Genomic DNA, 12,657 nt, shown 5'->3' on the forward strand with positions numbered 1-12,657 from the left:
TTGTTTCTTGTTTCATGTTTAAATATATAGGTTTGCAGAGCTACAAATAAATAATTAATGTTTTTGTAGTGGAGGAGGAAGTGTCTTTCTTCAAACATCAGGATAGGGTCTAATTCAGAATAAACCTCAACAGGCCAGTCCCAGACTCAAACAGAACAGGAGCTGTAAAGGCAGCGTGTTTGGTAAACAGCATAGTGCCTGCGTTGTTATTTATATGATGTATTATCCCCTTAAGAAACGGGATTCTGTGAATGATAATAGGACTTGAACCGGAAAACTAGTCCTTGCTTGAATATGTAAAACTAGGTCCTCAAACTTAACTGATGTATATACCTCTGTATGTAAAATTTTCTTTTTCTTGTTTTCCTTCTAAAAACTCTTGGGTTTGGTGGTGGGGTTTTTTCTTTAGAATCGGCAGCCACTGATAAATCAGATCAGCAGTGTCTCCAATATGAATCTGTCTTTGAGACCTGGAGTGCCAACGCAGGTGAGAGAAATAGTACTTTTAAAAAAAAAAATCACTTTGTTTTCTTCTTTCTCCTCCAAATTAGCACAGTAGTAATGCTATATGGTAAATACATACAATAAATTCTAAAGCTTGAATATGAATAATGCAGTCTGTATTATAAGAAGTATTTTACTGTTTTATTTCTGAGAGTCTTTCCCATATTTACATGGGATAGATCGTTATTTACTAGAGATATGATATAATTGCATTTTTAACCAAGCTTCTCATTTCTTAAAGATGCTTTTTTTATTAATGAGCTACTCTGTTTGCAATTACAAATTGCAGCAACATTAAGCACTGGTGTTATTTCAGTTACTGACTCTTGCGCTGTTGAAAGTCTTTCCCAGCAGAAGTATCAATAGGATTATTTTTCCAATTTAATATTATTGTTAGTTGTGTGGTGGGGGAAAAAAAAGAGCTGGAATCTTCCAGATTACTCCAGTGGAGATGCCTTAGAAGAGGTTATTGATAGGTGGCGGTGGTTTTCCCTGCAGGGCCCTATCAACGCGCAGATGCTGGCGCAGAGGCAGCGGGAGATCCTGAGCCAGCACCTGCGGCAGCGGCAGATGCAGCAGCAGCAGCAGGTGCAGCAGCGGACGCTGATGATGCGAGGGCAGGGCTTGAGCATGACCCCCAGCATGGTGGCCACCGGTGGCATACCAGCAACCATGAGCAATCCACGGATCCCGCAGGCGAATGCACAGCAGTTTCCGTTTCCTCCAAACTACGGTACTGGTTCCACCCCCCCAGTGCATTTTGGCAGTCATTACTTCCCCATGTCCCCCGCAGTGCTGGGTCCCAGCCCCTTCCCCCAGCCCCTTCCTTGGCTCCCTGGGAACGATGGGCAACATGGAGCTTCAGACCCCTTGGGAGTCCTCACGCAACGTGGTACCTTCCACTTTCTTAGGTCTAGTACCACTTACTCTCTGAGCACTGCTCTTTCTTTGAGCAGTAGCAGAAGTGTGATGAGTGTGTTTGCGTATATCTATACATATCAACACATACAAATGTGTATGCACACAGGAACACATATACGTGTATGTATTGGCTTGATGGACTTTGAATTTTTACTAAACTCAACAATATATACAGTAAAAAGTGCAAATGAAGAAAAAGATAGGAATTGATGGTGTCAGACAGCGTAAGGTGACCAGAAGCTTCATCAGAAGCAAAGCTGTACATAATCCTTTTAAATCGGTTTTATATTGGTGGTGGGGATTTTTTGTGTTTTGGTAATGAGATACTTGCTTAAGTATCAGATAGATTCTTCCCCCAAAAAGATAATTCTTCATGTGTGCATTATAATGTAAAATTAGTGACTAACTATTGAGTTTAAATAATAAAAATTTCTTTCAGAGTAGGTATTCCCTTTCCTGTCCTTAAACTTGTGTGTAATATGATAGCTAAACCCACTTTGTTTGTGTGCTTTACAAAGCTGTATACTGCTTTGTTCTGGGGGTGCATGGGCCAGTTACCTCCATGCAATTATTGTTATACAGCTTCTTTATTTATAAGTGTTGTATAAGTTATATTACAATTATATTAAATAATATGTAATGTGCCTGTTCTGCTGATATAACAAATTATGTCCATCCAATTCTAAATTTGAGATATGCTCTTATTGATCTGTTCTCCTTTACACCAGTAAGATGTTAAGTCATGCAGACAGTGAATATAGGAGTAGATTTCATACCACCTGATTCTTATGCCAGCATTAAGAGTGGCTTGTTTCTGTTGAGGTTCGTGATGAACCTAAACAAGACCAAAATGACTTGGTTTAAAACAAAATTTCTGCACACATTGGCATTTTACAGCTTAAATTAGGTTTTCTTTGCATCTAGATTTTTTTTCTTATTTTACAAAGTCATTAAATGCTTGCACAAAATGTCATTGCATATTTTTGCAGGGACACAGAAATAGAGATACTGAGGTTCTAGGAACTTTAGAAAAAGTTGAAAATTATAGCCTAAATGTTAAAAGATGGTGCCATGCAGTACACGGGTCATGCATAACTTTCACCAAAATGCATTTATAAACAAAACCGAAATGTTTTATTTGTTGTTTTGAATGCAGTTTCTGGAAAAAAAAAGAAAAAAAAAAGTCACTTACCAGTGTTGTTCTTTTGGTCTGTTGAGAGGAGAGTTCGCTTGTGTGATTAGGACGCACAGGTAGCCGACATACTTATGCAAAATGATATTTTTAAGGTTATACATAAGTATCAGTTGATGATGTCTTGCTTTTAATCTGGATCCCATGTTAAGACACAAGGTTATAGGTTCCACATGGCGTAAGTAGGACTGTGTAAAGGCATGTCTGCACGTATAAGCTCTTGGCTTGCTCTAACTTTGAATGTACAGTGGCTAAATTTCTCATTTTCTTCTTCAGGTATTAGTCAGCAGCCTGATCCAGGCTTCACAGGGGCCACCACTCCTCAGAGTCCACTGATGTCCCCACGACTGGCTCATACTCAAAGCCCCATGATTCAGCAGTCTCAGGCTAATCCTGCCTATCAGTCCTCTACGGAGATGAATGGGTGGGCACAAGGGAATATGGGTGGAAACAGGTAAATCCAGGACAAAACCAAAATGAACACACAGAGTAATAGGGTCACATATAGTCTACACTTACTTATGGGGATGTTTATATGTAATTGTTGGCTTGTTTGTTTGTTGTTAACTATCTATCCTAAAAGAGATTTCTTTTCAATTTGGCTTGAAGAGTTGGTTTAAATTCTGTCCTCATAGAAGGCAAAGTGAGTGCATAGCTAAAAGACCTGCATCCACACAATGCATCGCTTTGTCTGTGATAACTGATAAAACACTGTGTGTCCTTAAGAAGCACCTCTGCTGCACAGTGAGCTCCAGCCCCTAATGTTTGTGTGGATGCATTTCTTCTGCATACGATTTTCATGTGCTCCCACACTGCTTTCCACACGGCTGGATCAGCCCAGCCGGAGCCTGTGCATTCCCTGCTGCTCTGGAATTGCGGTGACTGGGTATCACCTCCCACTTTAAACGCTGGAGCGCAACCAGGTTCAATCCATTAGTGCTTGCACGTACCCCGGGTCAGCATATAACTGTCATTCTCCGAGAGCATTGTAGCATGCCTCATGCATGCAGTCACCATTTCAGTTGAGGCCCATGCCCCAGTCAGTGTAGCTCTAATAATCGGTCTGTCCACATTGAATGGGTTGGGTGCTGAACGCTATCGGCAGGCAGCAACAAGCTTCCAGATGGCAATGGTCCGTGCTTTTCAGTGGAGGGCAGGAGGAGCTATCAGGTTGGTGCGCAGCCTGTATCGCTTGACACAGGGGTGCACACGGTTGTCTCCAGCTCAGTGCTTTTGTCATCCTGAAGTTCTCACGCTGCTCTTACTGTCCCAGCCCAGAAACAAGTCTTTTTCCCACTGGTTGACAAAGATTTAATAAACTCAGAAAAACAGTATTTCTGTGATGAGGCTGATCCAAGTAAAGTTCCTCTTAAAGCAACTGATTTATCTCTGATCCCCATCCTTGTCCATGCCTCTTCCTTACTGTCTTCCCAAAGCATCTGCAGGAGGCATAGCTACCACCGCCGTGGCTTCTGCCGAAACGGCAGCAGGGCAGCTCAGTAAGACTAATGGTCGGCTTGCTAAACTGCACCTCTACAGCGGAGACATGTCAGATGCGTTTACACAAGCCACTGAGTATTCACAATGATCTGTAGTGTACTGTTTCAGCCACCCAGATAACAACTTAAAAATGGGGTTAGGTGGCCTGAAAAGACATGGAATTGGAAGGAAGAGAATGGTGGGATTTTCCGAGTCTGGTCCTGTGCCCAGAATGCCATTGCCTTCCACCACGTCTCACAGCGCACACCAGTAGCCTCATGGTGTACCAAGTGCGAGGTTGAGCGTTAACCCCGAAAGATTTCCTCAGCTGTGGGAGCAGTGCTTCACAGGGAAGTAAAAGTCAGCCGTTGATACGGAGGTGGTTACTGTGTGCCATCCAGCACGCAGTAGCCCTTCCACAGTATTTCAGTCTAATGCAGATCCTCTAAACAGACACATCGTCAGTAATAAATCCTTCATTGACTGTGGGATTATGCTCAAAGAGTAGAAAAGATTGACACGTAAACAGTGAAGTGCGTTTTAGGAAATACAAAAAAAGTCTCTCATATGACTTTCAACATAATGGGAAGGAATATACTACCCAGAAAGCACTTGACTTTGAATAAAATCTGGGATGAGATCTTCTGCAGTTGCTCCTCCTTCAGTTGTTCTGAAATGGCTTTAAAGGAACATAGAGGGTAACTGTCTTAGACTTTACATTGTTTCTTACAGTGCTATGTTTTCAAAACTTGATGCTAAGATTTAGTAAATTACTTTCTGCACAATTGCATGTCTATATTTGTGAGCCCACTTGCCATAATTGTATGTGCAAATCTGGTATTCATATGTGCAAATAGCCTCTTTTGCAAAAAGACAGGTTATTAGATCAGATCAAATTTCAGCTCAACAATCTTGTGCTGTGCTAACACTGGAGGAGGAAAAAGGTGTTTTCTTTTCCCTCCAAAAATTACTTTCCCAAACATGTTTAAAATACATACAAAGCCCATTTAGACAGCTAATTGGCTGTTATTGCACACACATAACAGATTTGTACTCTGCCATAGTGTCACACGCAAAGGCATGCATTTTTGTGCACAGACATGGGGCCTTAAATTTTGAAAATCTATTCCTTAGACATTAATATAGCTGAAAACTAGTTTTTCCTTTGAAGTTGGAATAAACAACAGTATATACAAATTCTAGCTTAAGATATATTAAAAAGAGAGTAGTGTCTTAGTGGCTTCAGCATTCTAAGTCTGACACATTGCTTTTTCCATTCCTTGCTGTAGCATGTTTTCACAACAGTCCCCACCACATTTTGGGCAGCAAGCAAGCACCAGCATGTACAATAATAACATGAACATCAGTGTATCCATGGCAACCAACACAAGTGGTATGAACAACATGAACCAGATGACAGGGCAGATCAGCATGACCTCAGCGACCTCTGTGCCTACATCAGGGTTGTCCTCCATGGGTCCTGAGCAGGTGAGAATTTAAGGACGTGAGATGACAGCTAGAGGATTTGCTTTGACTTTCAGTAGTTGTTCAAGTCCGCTGCATTGGGCTGTAACTGCTGTAAGCCATGACGTTTCTTTTACTAGTTTTCTTGAGAAATGATGATGTTAAAAAGGCTTTGTTTTTAGCTCTGCACTCAGATAACCAAGGTGACTGATGAGGTGGAGAGCACCTTTTGCATCTAAATTTTCCATTGTGACCTGGCACCACTGTAGCTAGCACATGTAGTTGGTCTTGGACTTCCACAGAAAGTGCGTGCTGATCTAGCTCCTGTTCTCAGTAGGTAAGTTTCCATAGCGTGGTTGCAGGTCACCAGTGTCCTTGCTAATTTTCTCAGTAGTGGAGGCTAGGACTGAATGGCAGGCAGCTATTTCCTAGAGACAAGAGTGAAAGCTGCTGGCGTGGGCAGTGTGTGGAAGATGTTTCTACTGCCACTGTGGTTGTAGTACCAGACAATAGGCTGTCAACTTTAAGAACAATCAATCTGGTGCCTTCACAAACACAAAATCCACACTTTTTGTAATGTGGTGTGTATAAACTAGATTGCTGAATGAATAGGTAAGTAAGCTGTTCTTTTCTGCTGAGAGGCGGTTTGCACACTCGTTTTTATTTGAGACTGCTACTTAGGCTATCTGAAATAAGAAAAATAACATTTGTTTGTTGACCTGCAATTAAACTCACACAGTACATTAATAAGTATTTGACAAACAAGTCCTCTTAATTAAGAGGTTCATATGTTTGTTTTAGAGCTGAACTCCCATTTGTTCAACACACAGAATTGAAATTATGGACTTTTCTTAGAAATATTGGCAGGAAAGTACCTCTTGTGTCTTCAGACAACATCTCCTGCTATGGCGGACAATATCGTAAACCTTTCTACTGAGACCATAATCATAGAATCATTTAGGTTGGAAAAGATCCTTGAGATCATCGAGTCCAACTGTAAACCTAAATCTGCCAAGTCCACCACTAAACCATGTCCCCAAGCGCTACAGCTACACGTCTTCTCAATACCTCCAGGGATGGTGACTCAACCACTGCCCTGGGCAGCCTGTTCCAATGCTTGATAATGCTTTTGGTGAGGAAATTTTTCCTAATATCCAATTTTCCAGCCTAAATTTGGTAACAGACTATTTACTTTCCCAATATTGTCCTTTAGCTTAAGTAGCTCTTTTCCCTTCTTGTATTTTAGAAAGAGTCATTCTATCAACATTATTTTTTGTTGTTCTTTTGGATTGTTTTGGTTTGGGTTTCTGGGGGTTTTTCTTGTAAGTTAAACAAGCCACAGTGTTTCAGTCTCTTCTTGTAGGCTTTAAATTCCCTTTCGCTTTCTGCACCTGTTGCAGTTTGAATCAGTATTTCCTAAGCACCAGAGCCATGTGCATAACACTAGTTCTTCCCCATTTCTCTTGGAATACTCTGACAGATATAGCCCCAGATCACATTTGTCCTTTACAGCTGCCGCATACTGGTGACCTGAAGTAATTCTGATACTCCCAACTCTGTCACCTTCTCTGATATTCCCAGTTGCTATGCCCAACTATAGCAGACTTCTTTTTATTAGTTCCCAAGTGCATACTGTTGCACACATTTAATGTAGTAAAACAATAGTAAAACCAAAAAAGAAGAGTGCGGATATGAAGGTGACAGCCTAGTCTGATTTCTCAGCATGCCCATTCTATATGATTTTCTCCAGGAACCTGAATTAAGAAACATGCATTATAGAAAGATATAGAAAGATATCTGGTTTTATTTCAAAGATTTCCATGCAGACTACTGTTTCCGCTAGCATAGTTGTTGCACTGCTTTTCCTTCCTGTTAGACTACAAGATCTTGTGTCAAGATAGCATTTATCTAACTTCCAGTAAACTGAATAGGCTGAGATTCTTTATCCATCTCAACATTTGTTTTTCAGCCCATCAGTCCCTTTGGTGGATCTACTTCAGGCACTGTTGTTCTAACCTCCTTCTAGAAGTATGAACAGAGTAACCAGAGATGGTGATTTAACTGACTGTACCAAAGCTGTGCAGAGTCAAGTTCTGCTTGTAATTTCTCTTTCAACCCACGGGTTGCCTTGGCTCTGTTGGTGACAACGTCACACTGGAGAGCACATACTGAAACCCTTATGGTGATCCCCAAATCCTCCCCAGGAGGATGTTCTACATAGATGAAACCTGCATTCTTTGTTCCCAAATGTATTGCCTGCCTTAGTGCTGTGGCTCAGTCTGCAGCAGTAACCTCTTTTTCTCCTGATTTACCACCCCGGCACTGTGTCATCTGCAAACTCCTCAAGCAAATGTTTTAGGTTTCATCTAGGTCAGAGGTGGCCAACTGGCAGCTGAGGGGCCACTTCTGGGCCACAAGACAGTACTTTTTAGTCCTCAGGAATGTTTGCTGTCTGCTTCACGTTTTCTGTCTGAGAAACAGGAATAAATAAAAATGCTTATATTAATGCTAAAATTGGTTTATTTTTTTTCTGTGTTCAAGGCAGTGTTTCATGATTTGGCATCTTTATTTAGCAATTGACCTAGGCTGCGCTAAACTTTTTCTTGTAACTGGTGGTTTTCAAAATTACTATATTTTCTTTAATTCTGCTGACTGTTGCCATTTTCTTCATTCTTTTGGCTTTTTTTATACTGTCACCTACACTTTTACTTACTTATTCATTGCCATTTTTTGTTCCATAATACATAATTTTAACTTCACATGCTCATCTCTTTCTAACCACAGTGAATAACAGTGGTTACATTACGAATGTGTTTCAGCTTTTGGAAAAAAAAAGGTAGCACTTCATATGTTATTGGATGGTTTTGGAAGTAATATGTATTACTTCTTAGTAAAAAGCTGCACCTGGGCTTATTTACCTGGCGAGAAGCAAGTATATCACCTTTGGTACCAACCAGGTTTGCTTGGCTCTGTCTCCTGTCTCTCTTTGTGGCACTATAATGTATCATACAGACATATCCAGAGCTCAGAAATACTAAGCAATTTGAAACCTATGCAAGAGAAGAGACTTTTCAGTTTATGAAATAAACCACTAGGTGTCTACTCAGAGTAGATGCTTATTAATCTGCACAGGTGCAGTACTCCCCAGGCCAGAATTATCATGGCATCTACAAAGAGTTATTTTGAAACTGTGTTTTGATTTTGTTCAGCATACTGGATGAAAGGAGCTGTGGAGTGGTAGGAAACTTTTCTTATTAGATGCCTTGTATATAATTCTGCGTTATTAGGAGGAGGTTGTATTAATGTACTTAATTGCAAAGGAATTGTAAAACATCTTCAGTCTTGTTTTCGGCAGATTTCATATCTGATAATGCCACTCGACCTGTCTTTGGAAAATTATAAAAACCCTTCCAATTCTTTGTCCTGCTCCATACTTTTCTGATGGAATTGTTATTGCAGTCAGAAAAGTTAATGTTTGAATGTGAGGTGTTTTGTTTCAAGGACTTCTGAAGCAAATGTATTCATAGAACAGAACAGTAGATATTTTTTTTTTTTATCTGTTACCGTGCCAGTCAGGATTCTTGCATCATCGCTGGCAAAGAGATTCTGTGATAGAAATTTCACTGGTGCCTTTGCTGCTTTAGTGGTGTGCAGCCTGGAACCACCTTCCTTTTCCATACCTGTTCTAGCTCTGCCATGATGCAAATCACACACTCATCTTTTTGTTCCAAAACTGCTGTTGATTCAGTATAGTTTTTTATTTCTGCTTTTTATTTCTTCCATCCTGTGTCTACTGAACAAACAGAAGAGGCATTTGTGCCTGTGCGTTCTGATGAATGTTGATCAATAGCAGAAAACACTTCTCAAACGTGGATTCTGTTGCTTAGTCAAATGCATGTAGATTTAAGCATCAAAGCTATCTACTTTCTTTCTGTCTTTCCGAACAAAATAGTGTGGTTCTCTTCCCTTCTGATGTAAATTTTCAGATTCACATTTAAAAATCTGCCCATTCGTATTAAGAAGCAGAAGGCATCACTAGAAGGCTTGCAGCGCTAACCAATCAATTTCTTCAGAGCTGAAATTCCCACGGCAAAGATATTTAAGTTTTTAACCTTTCCTGTTGAACTGCAGGCTTGTCTCTGGCAGCATTCAAAACCACCTCTTTAAGTAGGTCACATGTGATTGCATTTAGCTTTGCAATGTTTCGCAAAATCGGTGAATAGCAACAGAAACAAGAGTCAGGAGGACCTGAAACGAGAAGACTTTGACGTGGTAAATTCAAGACAGTCTTCCCCTCTTGCTGCAGCAGGTTGCTGTAGCTGAAGTGAGGTTGTGCAGTGGCAGAATCTCCTCTCCTTGGCAACACGAGTCTGGTTTCCTAAAGGGCAGGTGACACAGAAAACGTCTTTTTCCTTCCAGCAAAATCTGGAGAGGCATATCTTCACTATTATCACATCGATCTAGTCTGAGGGAAGTAACAGAGAGAATCGAGTCAACAAAGACTCCCTAGGAAGAGGTTTCTTTCCCTGTAAAACTTCTAAGGAAAGCTGAATTTTCTAGTATTTCGGAACCGTGCTGAAGTGCTGCGTTTTGTATTTTATACCAGTTCCTACATGGTGAGATTAATCCTTTGATTAAGAAAGCAATGCTGTAAATTTGGCAAGCCGCTCTTTCCACATAACTAAGCATGACAGACCCTTTGGTTGTGCAGTAACACACAGCTTCAGTACTTTCCCGGGGCTGTGTTCAGAAAATTGTTGAGACCATCCCTTTAGGAAAGCATGCCGCTGCAGGTTTTCCCATTTAAAGCTATCTTTCTCCCATTGCTTACGAGCAAAAAAAAAAAAAAAGAAGTGTCATTAAAACTAAGTCAATAGATGGGATAATTCAGCCTGCATGTTATCTCATCAAGCTTTGAAAAAAAATTGTGTGGTGGTTTGCAAGCAGAAAAGCTGTGTGTTATTGAGGTTAGGAAAGCAGTTACAGGTTTCTGCTTTCAGGACTTGCATAGCAGGCATGTGCTCTTCAAATAACACTGACCTAATTTATGGAGTCTGGTTTGTAAAATAATGTGCAAGGGTCATAATATCAGGAATAAAATCTTTGTTGTTGACTGTGAAGCAGAATAATGTGAGTCAAACACACGCTGCACAAGGAGGGTGCTCAGCTGTATAGTCACTTCCCTGATTGCAACATCATCTCAAAAGCAGACGTTGGTATATAACTGTAGCATAGTGATTTATATTGCTTCTTTTTAATTCCCAGCCCTTTTCCTGATGTATTTTTTAATTCATTCTCCTTAATATCTTGTTACCAATAGGTTAATGATCCTGCTATGAGGGGAGGCAACCTTTTTCCAAACCAGCTGCCTGGAATGGATATGATAAAGCAGGACGGAGATGCAACACGGGTGAGAAATGGCTCACATAGGTGTACAGAGGCAAGGGAACTAGGAATGTATTGTGGTCTAGAATGGATACTGTATCTTTTTACTTACAAAGTTATGAGTACCCAGGGTAATAGTAATTAAGTTTTTTGCAATTAATTTTTTTAATTCTGCTTTTGATGACATCTATATTAAGTTCCTTGTTTAGATCCCACTAGCATTACTGAAGTTAATAATACAGAATACATTTACATTAACAGAATACAGTATGTTACTGAATTAACAAACAGTCGCATTCAACATATGTATAGTTGTATTTGCTTTTTACAGAGCGATTACATGACTGTTTACTGCTGATGGGAAAGACTTACTGTTGATTTATATTTGCACTGCTGCATGCTTAACCCATTTCATGTTTCATCCTGCCTAAGTGTTTTTCCATTTCTCATTGCATTACACTTAGGGCAAAAATCTCCTGAATTTCTTAATTTATTACTTTTCTGTATAGTGCTGCTTCTGAGAGGAGTGGCAGAACCGAACTAATTTTCACAGAGATTTCCAGCTGATAGGGTAATTAGCGTTTGCTTAGGTCAAAACCGATTTGTATTCCAGACAGTAACAGCACTAAGAGAAAGACATTGTGGAGTTCTTGGCTTGTGGCCAAGTGAGTGAGGTGGGGCTTACGTGCCCCTCCTCGGCGGAAGGGGGTTTGTACGGAAACAATCACCATGTAAACCAGGTTGGTCGCAGCAAAGCCGGTATCTCGAGACCTGACGTGATTTGAAACTAGAGCGCGGTATTTTCCCGGCGCGGTCCAAGCAGCGCAGCCCCCGCCCAGGCCTAAGCCGCTGACCCGTCATTCAGCACCGCCAAGCAGCCTGACGTAACAACCTGCGCACGGCACTCCGCGCGTGCGGGGCGGTGCCCGCCGGCGGGGGCGGGCCGCGGGCCGAGCCGCGCGAGGGAAGCGCCATCTAGCGGCTGCCGCTGCTCCCGCCCGCTCCTTGCCGCCCGGCCGCAGCTCTGCTGGGCGAGGGGACGGGCCGGGAAGGCCTTTAAACACGCTTCTTTAAATAAATCGTCCGTTTACGGAGGTCTTTGTTGTAATCGGCATAGGCGGATCCACCCCGTTATTCCTCCAGGAGTCATTTTATATCCTGCTTGAGGTCCATGCCTTGCGCCACCGTTTCCTGTCATCTCCTTGTCCGCGGTGTTGAAATCGGAAAGGTGGAATTAAATAAACGAGTTTTCCTCTTATGCTGAATGCAATAGCAAAATTCAAAGTTTTCTACTTTAGAGAAAAGAAATTTAAATAATAGGGGAAATGAAAAAAAAACCTCCAAATCTACCAAGATTAATGACAAGAGTGTGAAAGTACAGAGGAAAAAGTAACCGTGTATGTATTTTATTGTGTTCCTCTTTTATTTTTTTGCACCCATATGTGTTTAAAACTTCCCGAAGGGCAGTTCTTTCCACACCTTCATGGTTCGTATGAAAAGAGAAGTGCCTGTCTCTGAGAATGGAGGAACTGTGCATGAAGAGTCTCTTCTGCAGCCATTTCAGGATCACTTGGGTGATTAATAAAAAGATGCGATATGTTCTGCTTTCGTGGAAGCCGTCGCCTACCAAGGAGTTATCTTCCTACCTAGGGCATTCCCTAACCAGTTAAATTTCCTGTGCTAAGAGAAGCCAGACTCTCAGAGAACAAAAT

General features: G+C 41.2%; 1 protein-coding gene across 5 annotated transcripts in view; it reads left to right on the plus strand.

Moving 5' to 3' along the window:
* Positions 1-12,657, plus strand: part of NCOA2 (nuclear receptor coactivator 2) — a 193,559-nt gene that overhangs the window by 174,410 nt on the left and 6,492 nt on the right. For all 5 annotated transcript variants that reach the window (XM_075743910.1, XM_075743909.1, XM_075743911.1 and 2 more), the window contains 5 exons: positions 410-487; positions 1,003-1,237; positions 2,894-3,071; positions 5,386-5,584; positions 10,881-10,970. In XM_075743910.1, the coding sequence (XP_075600025.1) occupies positions 410-487; positions 1,003-1,237; positions 2,894-3,071; positions 5,386-5,584; positions 10,881-10,970 (780 nt within the window). The remainder of the gene's footprint in view (positions 1-409; positions 488-1,002; positions 1,238-2,893; positions 3,072-5,385; positions 5,585-10,880; positions 10,971-12,657) is intronic.

The sequence above is a fragment of the Balearica regulorum genome, chromosome 2 (genome assembly GCF_011004875.1).
Source record: "Balearica regulorum gibbericeps isolate bBalReg1 chromosome 2, bBalReg1.pri, whole genome shotgun sequence".
NCBI classification, from domain to species: Eukaryota; Metazoa; Chordata; class Aves; order Gruiformes; family Gruidae; genus Balearica; species Balearica regulorum.